This window comes from Numida meleagris, chromosome 2 (genome assembly GCF_002078875.1).
Source record: "Numida meleagris isolate 19003 breed g44 Domestic line chromosome 2, NumMel1.0, whole genome shotgun sequence".
NCBI classification, from domain to species: Eukaryota; Metazoa; Chordata; class Aves; order Galliformes; family Numididae; genus Numida; species Numida meleagris.
The window spans coordinates 133,169,488-133,192,464 of record NC_034410.1 but is presented as its reverse complement, the minus strand read 5'-3'; the positions used below and the strand labels follow the sequence as shown (position 1 = coordinate 133,192,464).

Genomic DNA, 22,977 nt, shown 5'->3' with positions numbered 1-22,977 from the left:
TAATCGTCTGAGAGAAAATGTGAAACAAGTACCATGTATCTGAAGTCTATACGGAATGTAATGTGTGACTAGAACAACAATGGAAAAGAAATTGACGTTGTGAGGCATTTCAGTGGCTTCCTATTATTCTGTTTAATGTTTTGATAGCAAGTAGAGTTCAATATTGAAATACTTCTAGTGCCCCTGTGAACTATTGCAGGTTTCTGTGGATGCTTTTTATGAGCTAATTTTAAATGAATACAAGCAATGGGATGATGCGTTTTCATTTAAACATAGTTTGTAAAAACAAAAAGCTTCCTGAGATAATGTGGGTATGCTAAAAGCAGAACTACACAGATACATTCAGATGTTACCGTACTCAAGTGATTTTTTCCCTGTGACTGTGGTGAGGCTGCTCTGAAGGGGGTATCAGTCATAGTGAAATACAGCGCTGTTTTTGATCTCTTTGCTATCCTAAAGAATGATAGTGTATGAGAATGATTTTTTTATAGTCATCATTTTAAGTGATGGTGGAGCTATGAACAGAACCATAATTTATCGAATGTTCGCACACTGTATGTATACTTTCATTATACATTTATAGAGGACTTATTGTTTTGTTTTCTGCTGGAGGCTAATCATGTAAAAGAATAGTCTAAAACAGACTTAGTGCATGTGTTGTCCATTTGCCTGTCAGCAGTAGTTTTGACAGAGAAAACAGGGAGTTTGAGTGACTGCTGGTCTGTCTTAAGGTATGGTAATGAGGCTAATTAGGAGAGATGAGAGCTGAACTGGATATGTGAAGGCAATTATCCGTGAAACTTTTGTCATACTTTATCAGATCTTTCTTTCTCTATTTTTGGCATTTGCCAGTGACACATAGAATGGAAATATTTGAAATGATACGTATTTTAGAAAGTGAAGAAAAGAACGAAGGCAGAGGGAAAATTAAATGAGAACATCTCATTATTAAACTGTACAACTTAACAAGGATATTGCGGTTCATCAAGAAAAATTCTTGTCTGTGTTATCCTTGTCACTTACATTTACATGAATTAAAATCAATTACTTTTTGTAATAATGAACATACATAGAGACCTACATCTCCCCTGTTAAGTGTACATTGTTTTGTGTGTTCCTTTTGTGTTTTGAGTAGTTGCAGCAAGTATGTTATTAAACATATTTAAAAGAAAAGCATGCAAAGACCATGAAAAGAGAGGGAAAAGTAATTTAGTTCAGTATTAACAAAAAAGCTGAAAATGACTCGTTTTCAGAGGGCTAGTACCATTTACTTTCAGACTGCTTCTTACACCAACCCCGTACAAACTGATTAGAAAAGAAGCACTAAACAGAGCAAATGAAAACCAGGTGTCACAAGTCTTGATGAATCAATGCACATAATCCACAAAGAAAGACGGTGACAAATAAAACTTGCACTTTAATGAGACCATAACCAGGCTCAATTACTTGGCCGTTTTGAAGAGCCGTAGGAACTTCACACATTTCTTTAAGTTAGAAGGGAAAAAAATGACAAACTGAGCTCTCTACACACTCCTGCTTCCAGTACTACGTCAAAAAGACAGTTTTCCTCTAATCCACTTTTAAAGGTAATGTAATGTTAAAAAATCCTAGCTTTATAAGACACACTCAGTCACTTTTTAAAAGAAAAGGATCTGTTTCATACTTTGATCATTTTAGTGAACTTACACATTTCATATGTCTACCAAGTGTGCTTATAAAATAAGATTACATACTGCTAGCCAAATTCAGCTTAGTACCATGTAACTTGCTAGAAATACTGCAAGCAGAATAGAGAATAGATATGTAACAAAGATCATCTCATTGCCTAGAGAGTTTTCCCTTGAGCGCCAGTTCTTTTTTTTTTTCTCAGGTTTTGTTTTGTAGTCTTTAAGAGCTTTGAATCTTTTCATATAATTTACTACTAGCAACAAGGTAACTCACATCCAGAAGGCCAACACAAAATACTTGAGATCCCAGTGCAAATCCTGAATCTGACATAAAGGACTGAATTCTGGGTTGGGTGTTCAACTTCATTTGCTTTTAGCGGTGGCATGGGAAGACAGATAGACCTGTTTCCCGCTTGTTCCTGTAAGACCTCCTTGTTCTGTAAAATAACACCCACCTGACTACAGCCACTCTCTTCGTGTCTTTTGTTTTTCCCCTCCATTCTCCATTCATACCTGTACAGACGCAAGGACAGTCTCTTCCTTAAACACTACAAAGATGGGAAAAATAGTTTTTTGCAGATTATGGTCCACAGACATTAGCTTCTTAAATAGATATTACTGATCTTCAGTAAAAAGGCTACTCTTGCCTTCATGGAAGAGTTTAGAGAGCTGCTCTTTCCATGGGCTTTTACGTGATGTAGAAGAAGATGAAAAACTGCAGCCCACAACCCCAAGAAATAAAAAAATCTGCCTTGGCAGTTTTCTGCAGAATGAAAACAAAGAAAATGACCATAAAAGTACACCTTCAGTCATCAGCAAAAGCAATGCCTTGGGGACAAAGGACCTTCTCCCACACAGGATACGCTTTTTCACTGTTGAGTTCCTCACTACACATTCAATATTCATAGATACAAAGATCATGAGTATACCTTAATGAAAGAGGGAAAACCAAAACCTGTACTTTCGTTGTTTATATTTTCCTATCAGCTTGACTAAACAGAAACTCAGTCTGCATTCCTGGTCCCTTCAGATCCTCTTTTCCTTTTTATTATCTTGTGTTATGCATGACTGCTCATTGGTATAAATTTATGAAAAGAACAAATGTACCAGTCTTCAAGTATCTCTAGGAAGAGGAAAAGTCTTCCCTTTCAATACTGCAACTGAATATTCAAAAGCAGTTATGTATGTAGTAGTAGAAACTAACCATTTTTTAGTGTGTCTGGATGTCTTTACCTTATTTTTCTAGCCACTTGACAGTGGTGGTATATAAACACCTAAGTAACTTTATTATAGTACCACAACATTGCAACAGGTTACCTACCGTACTCATAATGAGTAGGTTACTAATGAAGTGTCATTTCCTAGCCTTATTTAGTTTATGTTGCAACCTTAATGATATTTCAATTTTGGAATAAACTCCCAAAGTAGTGTACAGGGATTTGGCCACACGACTTGCATTAACATTAATCAAAATCATGTGTCTAAATTTCCACCATGCTAAAAACATACCTTTCGATTGTGGATTGGAATTGTGTGTTGAGGGCGTGCATATGCAAAAGATCACTTCACCGGCTGCTTCCTTTTGTTCTCAGTCACGTTTGTGCTCTTCATACCTGAAATAAAAGATGGCAGGGAATACTGAAGCCCTTTGTTCACAGGCTGTGTCACTGAGGACAGTGGCAATTCATGTTTCCTCTCCTTAATCTGCACAAGCCCAGTGAGTCCTTTTGCTGATATGCTGAGATTGTAGCTGTAATGGAGGGGAACAGTCACATTCTGGTGTCCCAGCTACTTCTGTGCAGCCACTTGATTTTGAAAATGAGAATGAAAGACTGTTTCAGGTAAAGTGAAGCTGTCTCTCCATCATCATTCTCAGTGCCAACCAAGTCTGTGAAAAACAGTGGCTTTATATCAGCGGTTGGTAGAGTTTTGCGTTCTTGCACATTTTCTTTTTTCTGGTTGCAAGCAGTGTCAAACGTTACTGTAACTGAGGGAAACCACTCCTGCATTTCTTACAGCCCCAGTGAAAGCAGGACTCAGCCTAAAGCTCAGAGGTCCTTCTGATTAATTTAGTAGGCTCCAGGGGTTGGACTTATTTTGATATGTTTGGCCATGGATTGAAAAATTTTAGTGCTTTTGTGTTTGAGTGTTGACCTATTGGTGGCTGGTGGTCACTGATACATAGACATGACTCTGTCGTGGGTTTAATCCCCGAATATCTCCCAGAACCAAAGTCAAGATGTTTCTTCGGGCCCTCTTTAGTACATTAATGGAGTTTCCTCATTTGCAAATGCCAAAAAGAAGCTGTGTATATTGTTCCAGTACCAGTACAAAAATAAAAAAAGTTTGTTTCTGTTTGAGACCTGGGGCCGGTGAAGCTCATCTGCATAGATAGACCCTGGTTATAAGCTGTGTTTTTCCAGCTATGTCTTCTACTGGCTTCATTGGAGCATCTTAAGGAAAAAAAAATCCTAAAAATAACATTGTGTAGACTGATATATGCTTTTCCAATAGAAGGAAGACCCAGAAAAAAAAAAATTCAAGTTTATGTGAATATCCTATCTGAGAATGATGGGTGCTTACTGACTGAAAAACAGGAAAAAGAGTTACATTTGCTGGATTTCAAAGCAGTTACCTCATAAAATAAACAATAACTTTCCATATTGCTTTGCCATTAACCCATATATGTAATGCAAATTAATGAATAAGGAGTTTCATATCCTCCAAAGTTTGCAGCGATTCTACCATGTAAAGACAAACACCTTCTATCTGTCCTGATGACTCATTGATTTGGTATAGCACCCAAAGAGCCATTTAAAAAACCCGCAGTTATGTCCCTTTGGCTAACTGAGCCTCTAACATTTAATAAAACCAGAACCCCAGGCATTTTCTTAATTTTTGTCTTAGGTCCAATCTTACAAAAGCTTATGGATGTGCTTAACTTTACACAGGTGAATAGGCTTATGAAAATAAATTAGATCTCTCCCATACTTAAAATTCAGCACAACTTTTTTTTTTTTTTTTTTTTTTTGTAGGAGCAAGGCCATAAAATTCATTTTTATTTCTACTTTATCACATTCAGATGCTTTCTTCGCTAAGTTTTCTGTTTTAAACTAGCAGTTTTTGAAATACAGTGTTCCCACTGTGACATTGGCGAGAAAAAGAGAAAAGACGTATTTGAAACTTGCATGGCTCCAATGAAAGTGCTAGTAAAGATTACTTTAATTCTAGAATCCAACGAAAAAATGAGAATCAAAAGTGAACAAGCTAAGAAGTATTGTGTAATGAAACAGTTAAAGTAGCACTTGTTTCCTGGCAATGAAAGAAAGGTTTTTATCATTTTTTAAAAATTGTTTCAAAAACATCTTTCAGTGCACAGTCCTTTTCAGTTTGCATCTGTCTGCTTCATGAGCGATCCTTTCACCCCCTTTTCAAAGCCATATGAAGCTTGCAATGCAGGATAATTAAAACAAATCTCGAGTAAACTATTTTGTGAAGATAGAAGTTTGATGGTTGAATATATAAAAAATTGTAACCAGATGTTGTGCAGAAGCCATAGTAGTTTAAAGATCATGAGCTTTTTTTTCTCTTTTTTTTGAATGAAGCAAAAATATTCTAATTGAAGTTGTCAGCAGGAGTGAGACTAATATGCCTGTATTTGATTAAATAATAGTTTATTTAACATTCAGTGTGGCCCAAATTGGCTGAGTCTAAAATACAGAAACTTCTTACTTAAAATTTTTGTATCTAAATAGAGTGAAAAGTAAGCCTAGTTAATGTTAACATTTTTGCTTGATATTCCCATCTATGCTATTATTTGTCCACTTCTGTGTCTCATTGTGATATCCACTGCACACACATTTTCTTCCTATTTTCCCATTAGCTGGTTGGCTGATGGAAGAAATGAAAAAAGAAAGATGGGCATCTGGAGTGCGCTGGTTGATCAGAATTATTATGGAAATGTGGTAGAATTTAAGAGCATAACATAAGCGTCACCCAGCATCCCTTTTTGCTACTCTCTATGCAAAGCACAGAAACTCATGATGACACATTAAGGGATATTTGTGCATGAAAAGAGTTAAGTGTTTTAAAAACAGCAGAATATTGAAAAATGTGCGGTAGATTTACTGGCAGTTATTTACTCTGTACAGAATTGCAGTGTTTATTGGATGAACTCAGAGAAGTAGTGGCTAAGATTCCTTCAAGGTATGATTGAGGAGTGTAGCCTTAATTTTGATATTTCTTCAGTAATTAGCATAGTGTTGCCTCCTAGCATCAAGTTCCGATAATCTTCCTCTCCTTTCTGTGCTACCTTACTGCTTAAATATCCCTGTAGCCTCATGTGGTGCTGTTCGTAAATAAGGGGATCCCCATCTCGCCTCCTGTGAGTAACCACGCTGAAACCATAGGAATTCCATTCTTGCTCCTCTCTTTGTAGCTCTTTGGCCTTTTGCGTAAGAATGGGTTGTATGACTCATGAGCCGCAGATTGCACTGTGTTAAAAATGAACCATAAAGGCATGAGTTGCTTGGCTTATTGGTAGCATGTGTTGCACTGAGTGCCAATACTTCCCGCGTAAAGTGGAGACGGAGATTCGGCGTTTTTAAAGCAGATCTAACATGAAAATAGCTATTTGCAGTTGCCAAGTGATGCTCCCACTGGTAGGGCTTCCCAGTTTTTTCGTTTGCCCCCTGCCATGGGAGCGTGACCCTTTCGGTGTCCTCGCAGTACCCTCTAGTGACTGCAGCTGGGTGCTACAGCACAGCCTGCACCAGCTGTGCAGTGGCTTCTGACTGCCTGGTACCTGGCTCTAGTGATTTGAGCAGTGCTGAGCTTTCGATGCTCCAAACACCCAGGCAATAGGTAGCAGACAAGGCCAGATTTCTAGGGAGATTGCAACATTCGGTAGGAAACTTGTATTTCATTCTGAAGCCATTAATCAGTGAAATGTAGTAGGAGTCCCTGCCCCAGCTGTGCATGTTGTCTGTACTGCAGTGCTAGGGCTGTTGATCCTGAAATACGAAAGTACACTGACCATCTTAAAGGTGCATTTCCTGTGTCTGCCCTAGCTGTGCCACACATGTGCCAGGCCTCCAGAGGTGGTTGATGGCAATTCCATAGTAAAATCAGCCAAGAACTAACCTTAGAATAGCAAGAGAGAAGCTCTGTGCAGCTGTTTTTCGACATTTGTTGTCTAAAACAGGTATGCATCAGATCATTACCAGTCCTGTAGGTTTTTACTAATTTCTACTATCTCTTTCTGTCCTTGCGCTTCATGCAGTTGTGGTGCATTGGGTGTGAAATGGGTAAGCATTTGCTCTTTGATTTGGCAAAGGAATAGTTAGCTGCAAAACACAGATTTGTTGGATGTCATAGCTAAGATGCTTAGCTTTGCACTGCTCTGCAATAACTTCTGAAAGTTTTTCTCCCATTAACTCAGCCTGCTATTAATAAAGGAAACAAGGTCTGTTATTTATCTTATAGGATTTTTTTTCTCAGAGGTATAACTCATTGGTAGATGTGACCTGGTTTTGAAAAGATCTCTTATAAAAATACATACATTTCACATCCACTTACATATTTTGGCATTATTCAAAAGAGCAGTATTCCCTGTGTGTCATGCCTGGATTTAAAGTCTTCTTCAGAGGGTCCAGGATTCTGGTCATAGGCAGGTAGCATTGGCAGCCATCCCAAAATCTCCTCAATGGGTCCAGAGTTTGTTACCACATTAGTCATTCAGTGTTCCTCACACCTTCCTCATCTTCCTGCTGATTTTACTATCAGGGTTTCACAGCCATGAAGTTTCCACAGCCATGTCCATTTCCATACGACTCGCCACTAAGGTGTGAAATCCTAGTCCATGACACAGAACCGAAAAATGTTTCCCATAAAATATCTGTAGGAAATAAAGCCCCCTTCTCTTTTCAGTTCCTGAAAGAGAGACTTTGGCAAAGTAGATGATGAAATGGAAGATATTTTTTTTCTCCTAGAGAAAGTCATGTCATTATAAAGTGCTCTTCTTTGGTGTTCGTCTTTTTCCTTTTCACTGCTAAAGATTCCACTAGGTGATAAAGGAAGAGAGGGAAAACAATTTGACATTCACTGTTAAGGAAAACCTGAATTAAATTGAAAAGTGAATTCTTAAGCATGTCAAGGTTTTTCTTCTGCCAGTAAAGCAGAAAAGGCTTTGAGTGTAGCCTGTTAACCAGTAGCAGCTATGATTTCATACAGTGTGTCTAAATGTAGAGGTTTCTTTTTATTTCAGAGTTGTGTACATGGGCCTCTGGAGCCTTGATAAAATCTGTTTAATTGTGATACGAGCAGTAGAAGTAATGTAAAAGGAAAACTGTTTCCTATTTTTTTCTTCTTACACAGCAGAATCTGATGTATTGATCAGTAGGACAGACCCAAACAGCTTGTCTTTGAGTTCCTGTCCTAGCCCTGCACAAGCACAGTGACCACTTTCAGGCAACCCTGTGGTCTTTGCCTTTCCATTTACAGCATAGGTGCGGCCACGGCTGCCCACAAGGAAAGCTGTGGGGCAGCTGAGCTGATGCCACTTGTGAAGGGGAGCTGGCAGCTTTTTTTACAAGGCGTTGCTGTGCATTTAGCTTCATTTAAGAGGCCTCCAAAGGTTGTGAAAAATAAGGTAACTGAGGAGTTGCAGGATGGATTTCACTGTGCCTCTCATTCCAGCTTGTTGCTTCATTTCTTGAATGCCATTTTCCAGTTGTCTGCCGCACTCTGAACTAATAAAACTGAGTATGTGGCAGGGTGGGTGCATTTCTTCCTCAGAGTGCAGAACTTAGGATGGAAATCCCTGCTAAGTTATGTTTCGCTCTCATACTACTGTTGGCAAGTGCATGCCACTTACAATACTGACTGCCCCCAGCAGTAAATTCACCCCATCACTTGCAATAAGAGTAATTGCTTTGGAGAAATGAAATCCGTAGGTGGAAAGGAGTGATTGTGACAATGCAGATTTTGAAGCTGGTGTCTTAAGCAATTCAAGTACCACTTTTTTCAAGGTAAGGTAAAAATTTGTCTAGGGATGCTGTGCAGTTACAGCATTCAGTCTGTGCTGATGTGAATGAGTACAAAAAGTGCAGAGGGCATACAAGCTTTCAGAGTTGCCAACATCCTCCAAGACAGAAAATCTTGCATGAATGCTATTAAGATAAATACAGTTTATTATTCGTTTTAAAAAGAAATCAATTTCCTTACTAGGTGATTATCCTTAAAAAAAAAAAAAAAGTAGAGTTTAAGGCCAGGTTAAGAAATTTAAATTAATGAGGTTAAGCTTGATTAGAAAGAGGTTCAGAGTATTCCTTTTTCCTGACCAGTTAAAATGACTTTCGTCTTATATTTTTGCATGCTACTGCTGCTTCTAGCATTTTAGCAGGAACCGCTTGTTTTCTTTACCTTTTTTTTTTTTCTTTCAAACCTTGTGTTATATCACAGATTTTAAGGTCTTCAGTCATTAGGCTGTGGCTCTGTCTTGAATTCCATGAAATGTTTCCTATCAAACTAGGAGACCATATGCCCATGTTGGCCTAAAATTTGCAGTGCATCATATACCAGAAATAGAAGCTGGTAAAGATTCTTCAGAGATTGTGTTCACTTGTTCCAAAGACCTGGTTTGTTTATGGAAGGGATGCTTGCAGTACGTAAACACTATTTAAGGAGAAATGTCTCCAAAATATAGAACAGTTGTTCTATTCTTGTCTTAATGGTATTTTTAAGGGAAACTACACAACACCCTATGTTGAGTCTCATTTACAAGTAGTCGTTATGATCTCAATAGGAAAGAGCGGACAGAGAATATTTTTTGCAAAACCTACATTAGATACTTCATTTCTCCTGAACATTTTGAAATTATTTACCGTGGAATTTAAAAGTAGGTATCTTCATTTTTAGTAGCGGTATACTTTTACAGGTTGAAATCTGTAACATTCAGTCTGGATGCTGTTCTATTTTAATTAATACATTTATAGCCATGAAATTTTAAATATTTTTCAAGATAAATGAATAGGAATTAGGGCTATGGTGGATAGAAATTAATACACCAGATGAGTCACAAGCAGTCTGCAGCATCTCACTGAAGAAAATGTTGGTTGAAAAAAGGACCAGTTTACGCAGTATAATTCAATTTCATGTAGTTCATTAGCTTCACAGAATCTCTGAGGATGAAAGGAGCTCACCTAGTCCAACCCTGCTGCTCAGAGCAGGGTGCTCAGGCCTGCATCCCACTGGGCTTTGACCATCTCCGAGGTTTAATGAAGAGTGGATTTATTTATTTGAAGACTTTATTCAGGGCAACCTGCTTCTGTGGTCTACCTCTCACAGCAGGAAAGATTTTTTTGTTGTGTCCAAATGGGATTTCCCACATTTCAGTTTGAGCCTTTGCTTCTTGTCCTGTCACTGGGCACCTGTGGGAAGAGCCTGGCTCACTCTTTACTCTCTCCATCAGATATTGATTGGTTCATGTAGATGAGATCATAGAATCATAGAATCCTTGGAGTTGGAAGGGGCCTTTAAAGGTCATCTGTTCAACTCCCCTGCAATGACCAGGGACATCCACAGCTAGATCAGTTTGCCTGGAGCCTGGATCAGGTTGCCCAGATCGCCCTGAGCCTTCTCTTCTCCAGGCTGATCAGTCCCAACTCTCTCAGCCCCTCCTTGTGAAGGGACTGATAGTCACGTGGTCACATTTATGGCCCTTCACTGGACTCTCCCCAGGATGTCCCTGTCTCTCTTGCCCTGGAGAGCCCAGTGCTGGACCCAGAGCTCAGCTGAGGGGAAGGACGCAGCCCAGGAGGCTGCTGGCACTTCTGGTTGGGTCAATTTTTAAAAATAGAAATATGTAAAAATTAATGATAAGCATTAATGTTACTCCTCTGCAAGCAAACTTTCTGGAGTTTTTTCCACCTTTTTTCTTCTTTTCCCAGAATACCATGTTGCCGCCCTATAATACTGTAGGGTTGATCACTGCTTTGATCCGTTCTTGCTTTCTAAGGCCATCAAAAAGGAAGCCATCAAGTATTTCTGCCAAAAGTGGGATCACAGGAGAGAATAAGATCATTGTGTTCGAACCAACCACTTAGACTCAGCCTCGGCCTTATTGTCTTGTTATCTGGGAGTGTTTGAAACGGATTGGATTAAATGAAAATGTCCATTATAAAAAGGCCACTGCTTTTCAATATTTACCACACCGTGGTATCTGGGATACCACAGTTTCTCCCTAAGCTTACAATAGGAAATAACTATGGTAATTGTGTGGTATGGGTTGGCAAATGCTGATTTTTCTGAATGGAAGCCATTCTAGCAACAGCACATAACGAGATCTGCAGTAAGAGAGCAGTCATAAGCCTATTGAAAATAATAGGTGGACATTTGGATCAGCTTTGTATCCCTCCCTAGTAACAGTTTTCTCCAGGGAACTGTGTGAGATTCAAATTATAGTTACTTCAGTTCCTGAAGAAGTGTGTAAGGTATAGCTGCCCATGTGAAACATTTTCTTGTTATATTTCTTCTTTAATTAAAATTAATGGTCCTAAGGGGATTTTTTTTTTTTTTTAAGTATGAGTAACAGGTAAATGAGCCTCACTGGTTTTCACCAAGAAATAGACACCTAATTGACATTTCCTCTCCGAGTCCTGAAGACTTCTATTAAAACTTTAGATCCTTATTTTGTAACTTGGAAATAGAAATTGTTCTTCCAGTGTAATTTCCAGATTGGGGGTGCAAATCTGGGAGGATGTAGGTGATCAAAAGTCAGTGGGACTGAGGCTTCTAAGACACTTAATGGCTTTTGAAATTTTTACCCCTGAGGAGCCTTTCCCCTGCTGATTTTGGCAGCTCTCAGCCAAAATCTACAAATGAGAGTTCCTCCTCTCAGCTGCTGGCTTTCTGAGCCATTTTCTATATAAATAGAGATCACGTGGACTTTAATAAGGTCAGGGAATGTTTTTTAAATGTCTGTGATTTTTTTTCCCCTCAAACCTTAATTTTGCCCATCTGATTTCTATGGAAGTGGGAACAGATGCCAGAAACTGAGAACTCCAGCAGCTTTGTGCTCATTCGTACAGCAGAGCACTTGCGGGATTGGGACCCTCAATTACTATCATATGTAGAGTTACATATTGGCTCTTAGCTGAGATCTGCAAATGCTGTCTGGTTCTTCTACCATGTCAAAGTCGGGGGGTGTTTGAGGAAATATGGACATATCTTTGCTCCATTTTTATCTGTTTGTTTGATGAGTGAGATTACTTCATGAAAGCAGGGATACTTGGGGTGCCTTCTTAAACATAAATCCTCCAGTATCGGTGCCTAAACTTAAGCACCTAATTCCATGTTTAGGCACCTTCACAACTGGCTCTTTATCTCAGAAAGTGAGTCTGTTTGTAACAAAGTCTAACTATTGATTTAGATTCCCTATTGGAGACAGCGGGGCTTGGATATTTTTGCCTTGTGCCAAGAAATGAAACAGTCAGAAGCGTTTCCAGTTTTCCCAATGTCTCTTTCAGCGTGCTTTGGGCTGTTATGAGAATACTGTTTCTATGCAGTTACTGATCAGAAGAAGAGCAGTCTTAATTTTGAATGTGTTGCAGTGTTTGTAATTTAGAAAAATATAAGAGGCTTGTAATGACATTTGTAGGTTTGTTCGCTAACAGCGGCGTGGCTCCTTGGGAAGCACACACCGTGCCGAAAGCAGCAGCGGTCTGTGGGAATGCGCGCTGGTTTTTCAGGCAGCCACTCAGAGTCTGCTGCATGAGTCTGTTTCTGCAAGTGCTAGTGGAGGAAAGTTTATGTTGTTTACAGGCAAGGATCACAGTTCCTGAACCAGGCTCCCTCTGTCCAGCTTACTCACACTAATCCATCTACCTCGGATATTTTTTATTTGTAAGGAATGCTATTATTCCTAAATTTGACTTCTCCTGCTAGTCTTATTTTTGGTTGCTTCATGTAAGTTCTGCTCTAAAATTGCTCCAGTGATCAGCTTGATTTAAAATGTGGGTGGAAGCTTAGCCAGAAACTTAGCAAGTTTTACATCAGTTCCTAAAAAAGGCTGATGAAAATCCGTTGCGATACTAACGTCTTAATTTTGGTGAAGATGCTGGCAGCTTCTTGCCATGTTAGGTGTAAATTTCAAAGAGAGAGCAGGACAGAAATTAGGTGGGCTGTAGTTTCAATACTTGTGAGCACACCTCAGCAGAGATAATGCATTCCTTGCGTCGATAGGCACAAGGAAGGGAGAAAAATGGTGCTGCGTTTTGGGAAAACAAAGACAATCGGGGCTTTCTTCTCGAGCAGCTGCAGCCAGTTCCACTAATGGAAGTGCAAGAGCAGAAACTGGCAGCACAAGGTATGTGTTCGTTTTTACAGATGGCAATGCAGACAAGTTGGTAATTGAGAAGGAAGTCGAGTACGTGAGCTGTTTGACGGGGGACAGCCCATTACAGTACTTTCCTGTGTAATCGACTCAGTGAGCTGTGGGAGACAGAATTTCTATTCCTCTTGAATAGGTTTTGGTTATTGCAAAATGTCATCATTATTGATAATGGAATGCAAAATGACGGTTTGCTTTTTTTGTGTGTGTAGTATTAGGGCAAATAAAACTTGACAAATTTATTTTTGGTTTGGCTCAGTGGAGGTCTGGGTCGTAGTGCTGGTAGTCAGTAGCAAAATGCAGCAGGAGTGAGATCGTGTCAAACTGCGGTCACTGGTGTTTAAGGCACTGCAAGGGTTTTAGAGATGATCAGCTTGTGTGAGTTCCAGGATCAGGCCTCGGAAATACGTTATGTTAAGTAAAAGGCTGTTGAAGGAAGCTGCTTTCCAAAAAGTCATGCTTTGCATAGAATAATTAAGTAAATAGTTAACTCTCTGAGTACCAGATCAACATGTAGTTCCACCAGAAAATATTTCTCAGTGTTCATTACAAAGCCCGGTTATTTGGTCTGTATATGCATTTGGACCAGCAAGTGTTCACATACAATTTTCACATATAATGCTTAAAAATCAAGCACCAACTGCACAAAAGCATTTATTGTTTCATATTTTTCCCACTGCAGATCATGAGGAGGAAACTGAAATTACCCTTCATCCATGTATGAATTAACATGGAGATGCACTGCAAAGTGCATACTTTGTACAGATAAGTGGTCGAATTAATGAAAATCAATACTGCAAGGACATTTCATTGGAAAGTGTGTTGTGATCACTTATGTGATTCAAATGGTGGTGAATCCCTGCCTAGGGACCTTCAGTTCTGTCTGAAGGTGGATGTCTAACCCTCCAGCTCAAAGGCAAAGGTTGGGTGTTCTGTAGCTTGAGAGAGGAAGTAATGGTGAAGAGATTCAATAGCAACTGATTTTATGATCTCTTTGCAAAACTATGTAGTTCTTAATTTAATTGTTCATTTTGATTAGCCATTGTTTCACTTTGGTAGCAATCATGACACCCTTAACAAATACTTTACAGAATTCTGCATTCTTAGTATATCAAAGAGATTGGAGTTCAGTGTCTGTATTGTTGGGTGTTTTTTTGGTGTTTTTTTCTTTTTGGTAGTGAAATGCCACTGTCTCTGAGGCAGCTTTACAAACTACAGGGGAATGCTACGAAAGCTGGGACAAAAACCACTCATCTGCATTTTTGCAGCTGATTAAAAAAAAAATAATTGCAGTTTACATGCACAATAAATATTTACTCTCCCTAAGGGATCGGGTTTAGAATTCTGAAAGGCTGAGCTAGTAGTAATGTTTAATTTACAGGTTTTCTTCACTTTAAAAAACCCCTGATTCCTGTCATTAAAATTTTGTGATGCAGCATATATCATAAAAGATGCTGTTGCAATACAGCATTAAACTTTTTATGTGAAGAAGGTGTGTAATTTTAACTTTTCTCTTGGCATTTGCTTTTTCTGCCTTGCCTTTCCTAACCCCTTTCTTATGTGTCTTTCAAATACAATTCTTTAATGTGATTGTTCTTGAAAATTTCTTAGATGAAGACTTTGGATTTGGCATATTAAATTGACTTCAGGAGGCATCTTTTAACTCATCGCTGAGATTCAAAAAACAAGATCCACTTTAACAATCTGCCTTATGCATTTCACTTTTTCTGACAACTTACACTTCAAGGCTTAAAAGTTGCTGTGCCTCGTCTATTCCTGAAAGCTTTCCAAGCTATGAAGGGAAGAAAACCCAATGACTTTATTTTTAATTTAAAGTTACAGCAAAAGCAACTAAACTTTTAAAATGTGAAACTTTACAGGAACATAGTTGTGGCTATTTTCATAGTTAAGAGAGAAAGCCATTTTGATTAAACACATTCAGAAAGGTCTGAATGCCTCTGCAGCCAAAAGGAAGGAAGGCTAAAAGTTTATTTTCTCATTCTAAACTGAAGAAAGTAGCACTTACTCCAACATCTAGATGCTGCATTACTGCCCAGTTCTTCAGTTAATCTCAGCCTTTCCAAAACTCAGAGAACTTGCGACTGCCTCTTATAAGGGCAAGTAGCGGACAAAACCTGGAAAGACCTAGTGGGTGTGAAACGAGAAACTCCAAAATAGTCACAGCAGTGCAAACACAATGAAACCACGAGCGCCTGTTTTCTGAACCTCGTGGAAGCAGTCTGGCAATTACAGCTCGGAGGCCATCTGCTTACAGCTGGTCCCAAATTTGGAGGATCTCCTGGCTTACGCCGAATCATGGCTGTTCAGACTTCCTGGTGCTTCCCTTCTGACCTCCTTGTGGCCAGAGTGCATGTAGAGCCAGTGCTCTCAGTGAGGCCTGTGAGGCCACAGCCTCGTCCGTGGAAATAGATGAGGCATATGCTTATCCTTGGGTAACATTTGTAGGACAAGAGGGAATGTTTTTTAAACTAAAAGATGGAGGATTTAGACTAGATATTAGGAGGAAATTCTTTACTTAGAGAGTAGTGAGGCACTGGCACAGGCTGCCCAGAGGAGTTGTGGGTGCCTCATCCCTGGAGGTGTTCAAGGCCAGGTTGGATGGGGCCCTGGGAAGCCTCATCTAGTGGAAGATGAACTAGTTCCAGCCCCCTGGGCATGGTGAGAGTCTGGAACTAGATGGTCTTTAAGTCCTCTTGCAACCCAAGCTATTCTGTGATTTTATGATGCCTGCACTATATATTCTGGACCTGTGATTACAATGTTCTCCATTTTTGTCACAGAAGGAAAGCCAGAGATGGTCAGAAGATCCATCCAGGCTTCACTGTATCATCGTTTTGTAATAGGGAAGTGAAAGTAATCAGCAAAAAGACAAGTTTTGTTGTGTCCAAAATCAAGGAAGAATGATGTCAGAAAAATGCTTGGCTGATGCATGTGGAGCCTATTCGAGTTTCTAAAAGTATCTTCTGGCAGAAATTTTGAGAAGAGGATGTATTTGGCACTAGAAGATTGTCAGGCACCCTCATTTTGTGTAGCTTTCTAAAAAGCCACCATTTTTGAGCAGCGTCTCTGGCTGTGCACTTACAATATGTATTTTTCTAAATGAAGTTCTGTTAAAATACTATCTAAAAGTGCAGTATGTTTTTAAGTATTTGTGTGTTACTGTGGAGAGTAATGACACTTCTGCATGGCTACAAAATTTGAAATTATATAAACCATGTGACATCGTTTTTAAAATCTAAATCATGTTGGTTTTTTTAATGAAAAACAAGGGCTTGATACTGTCAATATACCTGAATGAATAACTTCTTACAGTATTCTCTGTTGTTTTATTGGCTAGCAAAAATCCCTAATAATTCTCTTGCTTAAATTAAGTTGTAAAACTACTAAAAATCATTTAAGGAGTTAAAAAAAATTACCCATTCAGACCTGATAATGTGTATACCAGGTTTCAGATTTGTTCAATTAGAAACGGTCAAGATATGAAACCATACAAAATGTGAGTAAATACTTTGCATATCAAGAGTTGTTATGCAATTACATGCTTTCAGTATGGTTCTTACTGAGGGAAAACAGTAGAGAGATCTGTAATGCATGTTCAGTGAATAATTATAAACTTTCCTAGCTTAGTTATATAAAAATAATAATCCACTTGTTGCTTTGCTGCTAATATTAAAATGTGCACATGCTTTGTTTATTTCTCCCAGAGCAAAGTCTCTATGGCTGTGGATTTGTTAGAAAGTTATATGAAGAACTTGAAATACCCCTATCCACTCTCACTAACCCCCCCCCCCCCACCACCAATTTTGGCAAATCTCCAAATTATAAACAGCTGAACTGATTTAAATAAAGTTTTCAGCACAAAAACAACAACAACAAAAAAGTAAGGTTACATCTGGGCTGAGAAAAGCTTGTGCCAAATTTCAGCCCAGTGTGACTTGAGGCAACCATGATGTTAAATGCCCAAACCCAGGGGTTGGAATGGAAATGGAGAAACTGCACTGGCCCCTTCAGGATTTGTGATTGTAATGTAGTGGTTACAAGGCTTCAGATGATTAAAACTTGACTTAGATACATACTTTAGTTACGTACATACTTCTGTCTTATTCTTCCAAAGATACATGGATATATATTTCATTGATACCTCCGGTTAGTGCTAGTGGCATTGATTGGAGACTATGGCTCAAGCCTTCCCATGATTAGTTACATTGATTTACCTTTTCTGGGCTGATCCTAAGAGATTCTTTAATTATGGTAAGTCTGTTCATGTTTGAAAAGGAGCAAAGGGTTCCGTATTTCTTTAAAATGGTGGCCAGGGTTTGTTCATAGCATAGCACTTGAGCATATGTTTGGGTTTTACTGAGGCTGTGGTCTACTGATGTTGTTCAGATTTTGCTGAATTGGAGCTCAAGTGTCTGCTACTTTGTGAGACTATCCGAAAATACTAGCAGTATTGGCCGTTGTTCTTGACTAACATAAAAGCTGAATATGCAAAGCCAAACAGACTCATGAAGTAGAACTGTCATCACTAATTAACTTCTAGGACAAAAAATAACTATTCAGATAACTCCTGTTTGCTAATAACCTTTATAAAACTCTGTATATGAAAAGCAAAGGCCAATTATTTTTTTTTAAGAAACTCTTTTGGTTTAGGGGAAGAGAAATAGAGGCATTGTGGGCTTTTAAAAACAGCTTCCATTTTTTCTTGGAGGGATGATCAACACATCTCACGTATATTTTGACAAGAAGGTCAATTCTCTGGAATATGTGCTGATTCTGCCCCAATCCTGTTCACTCAGGAAATCCACTTTAAAGCAGCACATCCCCATTATAAAAAGCTGTTTAAAAACAAACAAAAAGCCCGCCAAAGTACCAGCATTTATTTTTTTCCAGAGGTGATTTAATTTATAATTCATTAGTATGTGTAACAGTTGGAACAGTTTGGCTGAGGAATAATGATTGTTGATTTTCCTGTACAGTCTTTAAATAACAATAAGAGACTAGGAAGGTGAAGAAAGATAAATTTATGTTAAATGTAGGGAAGTGTGTATATCTGAACTGCTTTGGACTTCTAAACAGAAATAGTTTGTGTGTACTAAATAAGCATGCATATTCGGTTTTGGTCTGTATAGATATTTTGGTGTGAGATAATTTGTAGCTTCTTGTCAGCATTATTTCATTGCAACTGATACCCATTAGATGTTTCTCTAAAATGAATGAAACATTTTCTCTAAAAAACCAAATGTGAAAAAGGAATTACTTTTCTCAGTGTTTTAAAACATATACTAGTTCATATGGTTTAGTATGGATTTCAGTCGTGTTACTTCTTCCGACACCATTCAGGTGCGTGTGAATACAGAGCATAAACCATAAACTACCCTCTTTGTATTTTAAAAGTCTTCCATGACTTTGTAGAGGCTATTTCCAAAACTCCAGTAATGCAAACAGAAATGAAAGGGTGGAAAGACTTACTCGGATTAAGACTCTACTTGTTTAATATACCACACCAAGAAACCATCGGCCGGCAGACAAAAAGTAGGAACAGAAAGGAACAGTTACGCAGTTGTATCTGAATCCTGGCCATATACAGTCATTTCCGCTTGGAAACTTCTCGCCTTTCAAATGGACCAAATTGGGGTTAGTTTAGTGAATCTTTCATTGTACTCTTAAGGAAAATATTTCAGCAGCCAGGTGAAGATTTGCCGGGGTATGCAACCACAAAAAGCATTAAGGAGCTGCAGTTTAGTGGGAGGTGAAGGCACCTTCCCAGTGAACGCTGTCTCGAATACTCAGTGTTAGATGTTGGCTGAAGGATATCGGCTTCTATTCAGTTCTCCCCCTACTCAAACTGAGAAATAGTAGTGCATTACTGCTTCTGATTTAAGAGACAAAGTAGGAGATGATGTAAGAGGGTGAGAGAAAGATTATCTCGACGACAATCTAGATTTTATTGTATCACGTTAAAGTAGCACAACCTGCTGTACTAATGAAATTGTGTTCTTGGTTTAAAAGGGCAATTGTTAGCCTGACTTTGTGCTCACTAAAAACATTTCCCCAATCTTGTTAAATTATTGCACTCATTTCAGATTTTTATGGCTGCGCAGCTTACCAGCCCTCGTTTCTTTACATTTCATTCATTTTCCTTGTATTGATGATTAATGGAGGATGTCGAATGTTAGAGTGAGCAGGCATCAGCAAATGCAAGATCATAATTAGTTTAGCTGACGAGGGCCTCTGATAGCACTTGCATCTGGATGGAAAAATTACCCTATAGGGAACTGGCTGCTCACCAGGTCTTTTTAGTGATACATTGTGAAACACCCGATGAATCAAATGCCCTTTCAATGCCAAGAAAGTGTTCCAGTCTTGAAGCCAAAATTATGTCTGCAGAAAGCTTTCCATTTGAAATGTATCAGAGTACAATTATAACCATTGTATTTTTTTGGCACGAACACTGGTCTTCTACAGTATAGACTAAAGTTAAATAAATTACTTAAATTTTATGAAACCCTGAAATTTTGACTTATAGTGTTAGTAATTTTTAATTTATAATAAAATTAGTTTTCACCCAGACTGTTTTTCCCTATACTTGACCATTCTTATCTTCAGTGCTGAAGGTTTCTTACTGACTTTTTTCCTTTGCTAAAAGGGAACAGAGTTGAAATTCAGATTTCCTTTTCAGCAAAAGAATTCCATTTCCTGCTTATTAGTGTTTGTGCCCACAAACACAGCCTGACTTTTATTTAAATGAGAGATTTAATAAAATCATTGCTCTGCAGAAAGAATTTAACAAGCAATACTCATAAACTTGTCTACTTTTAAATATTCTTGGATCATTATGAAAGCTGATGAATGCATAGCTCAGTCTGGTTAAAAATCGATTGGTATTTAGGAAAGTTGTACTGTGCCTTGCTTTGCCTGAATAAAATAAGTATGTCTGTATGCTGATGAGACAGTGTTTTCTTGGATTTCAGGTAAAGCTCAAAAGAGGTCTCCTTAAGCATACTGTACTTTTATTTGTTTGGCAGAGGTTACTCCTTGTTCTTAGCGGGCTGAGGGAAGTCTATGCTCTTAGTCTGCTTTCTGAAGTGAGTGGGAACGACTGGAACTGAATATCGTGTATTCAATTAATGAAGTATAATCTCTAGTAAAGGAATTAGTATGACGCAAATACAAACTGCAACTAATTATCATGGTGGTGTTTCGGGATCCCTGTTACCGATCTCACTTTAAAATCAAGCAAACGGAAAAGAAATAATCTGTTGTGAAATGCAGTGAACAAAACAGGAGAAGTTTACAGAACATTCTCTGTCAGCCTCCAGAGTGGTTTTTCAGAATTTGCTGTTTAGAAACCATCATTAAATGCACAAAACCTGAAGTTCAAAAAGTTAAAGCTGTTATTCTGAAAAGGCTTTGGTGTTTCACACACCTCATCCATCACTCCAGGGTTAATTATAATGAAAATCAGTGGTGCCTATTAAGCACAATTGAACCTGACCTCATTATGGGCAGTGTGGGTTTATACTGTCATTGTTGCCAGTCTAGAGACAAAACTCCTGTGTTGATTTGTCCTAACTCCGCAGATCATGTGACTCACCTCTGACCTGTTTTTTTTTTCTGTGTTTTTTTTTTTTTTTCTTCTTCCCTATTTCAGAGACGTAGAGGCTCGGGTGTTTTTTGTGCCAATTGCCTGACCACAAAGACCTCTCTCTGGCGAAAGAATGCAAATGGTGGATATGTATGCAATGCGTGTGGCCTCTACCAGAAGCTTCACTCGGTAGGAAGAACTTGCTGGTTTGTTCAGAAAAAAAAGGGGTTATACAGCTAAGCTGGGCAACTGTGGTCTTGCCTGGCTGTGTGATTAGTACCACTCCCTGGTCTGCAGTTAATTTCCTAACGGGGATTTGCAGCATGGTCACTTTGGAATCAGATGTGATTCATTATGCAGAAGGCTGGGATGCTGTGGGTAGATGTGTTTGAGATCACCAATGATGCATTTAATTATTTTGATACAAAATAAGGGGAAAATTATTTCTTTTCTGGGAATTCCACTTAAAGGCATACCATATGTTGTGATGAAGCTCTCTCAATATCAAAAATATCCCTTGTTGTGGTTTTTGCTTGCTTTTACTCCTCTCCCCCCTTTATTCTTCACACCAAATTTCATAGAAATTGGGTGTTTTTTTTTCAGTTCTCTTTTTTTCTAGAGTTCATGTACTTTACTTCAGGGTTCAGAAGTAACAAGGAACTGCTCATATGATGGCACTCATTACTTTCTGAGATAATTTTTCATCATTCCTCTGGATCAGGTGTGGAATGAGTAACAATCATGGACTTTCTGTATTGCTTTTCATCTTATTGACACTTGGCTTGATCCTGAGAGATGCTGAATGCTTTGGTCCAGGTCCAGGAAAGCCATGTTTAAGTGTTTCTTTGGATCTGTGCCAAAATGCTCTGAATCTTTTAGATTAAGACCCAATATTATGTTTAATATTGGGTTAAATATTATTCACTGCTATGAAATTAGAAAGTGGTACTGGTTTTTGGTAAGGGAAGCTGAGGCAGCCTTTGGGAGTTTGCCAAGGCAGCATAACAATCTAGACTTTGAGCCAAAATCAGAAACCTGTGTTTTGGTTCAGAGTGCATTTTCTTAAAACATTTTTTAGAAACTATATTTTCAAAATGAAAAAAATAGCAAGAACAACAATAAAACAGGAAATTATTTCAAATGCATTATTACTCAAGTGCCTGTGTATCTATAAATTTCAGGCATAAGCTTCAAAATTTGTACGAATTTTATCCTTTGTCTCATGCACAGGCCATATAACAATCCTCTTTACTCAAGACCACGTTATAGAAAAGAAAGTATTCCAGTTTTCAAAAGCAGCAAGATGATCACCAATGTTGAACGATAGCTCTGTTTTCAGTGTCCTGTTGTTCTGAAATCAGTAACTGATTTTAGCTTCAGAACATCCCAACCAGTCAGACGACAATTCATTGAGAGAAAATGGACTAATCCATGATTTCTGGCCAGCATCTTGGTCAGGTCTTGCTGAAAGTATTGTCTTCCTGGAGAACTTTCATAGTTCTAAATACATTGTCTGATTTAAGATACGTTGATTACGAAGATTTAAAAAGGGCAATTTGGCTTTGGAACATTAATCTGACATTTGATTCCATTTATTTTTAGACTTTCTATGGACAGCCCCCATTTTTCCTTTGTATGATATACCTTTCTAAATTGAAGTGTTGAACTTAACCATAATTACTAGTATAACTTAATGAATGTATAAAAGCAGCAAGTATCAGTTTTGAATTCAGAAATGTAGCTCAGATAATTCTTATGAACCATACAGCACAAACCGGCATGCTTCCCACCGTAACAGTAAGCAATACAATGTCAACTTCCTTTTATACATACAGAAAAAAAGATGATGCTTTTAAATCCGCTGCTCAAGCATGACAATAAGCTGTAATTCAGTGGATATTTGACATTAATATCTACAATTGAACTTTTACCATACAGACACGAAGAATTTGATTAAGACACCATTCTGCTGTGGTACAGTAGCAACTTTGCTGTAAAATAGGTTCTGAAATAATCAAACATATCTCTCCACTGGGACTCTGTTTAAGACAGTCCCATGCTCTTTTTTGTGACAGCAGAAGTTTGAAGATTTCTTTTATCTATATATCTCTCTAGCTATCTCATCATGAAAAATTCTAGTAAATATTTGTTGTGTATATATTTTTGAATTAAGGAGTCTAGGATGATAGTTATTAGGCTGAAACTATAAAAAATCCAAGGGAGTAGAACTGTTCCCTCCTATAAGCTGCCCCATTAAACTAAATTATGCTACTCAACTGAATAAAATTATTCACCTCTAGTACATTTCTGCATTT

General features: G+C 38.3%; 1 protein-coding gene across 5 annotated transcripts in view; it reads left to right on the top strand.

Annotated features, from left to right (window-relative positions):
* The window catches only part of TRPS1 (transcriptional repressor GATA binding 1), a 212,907-nt gene that overhangs the window by 180,729 nt on the left and 9,201 nt on the right, over window positions 1-22,977 (top strand). For all 5 annotated transcript variants that reach the window (XM_021385769.1, XM_021385768.1, XM_021385771.1 and 2 more), the window contains one exon: window positions 20,729-20,851. In XM_021385769.1, coding sequence (XP_021241444.1) covers window positions 20,729-20,851 — 123 coding nt within the window. The remainder of the gene's footprint in view (window positions 1-20,728; window positions 20,852-22,977) is intronic.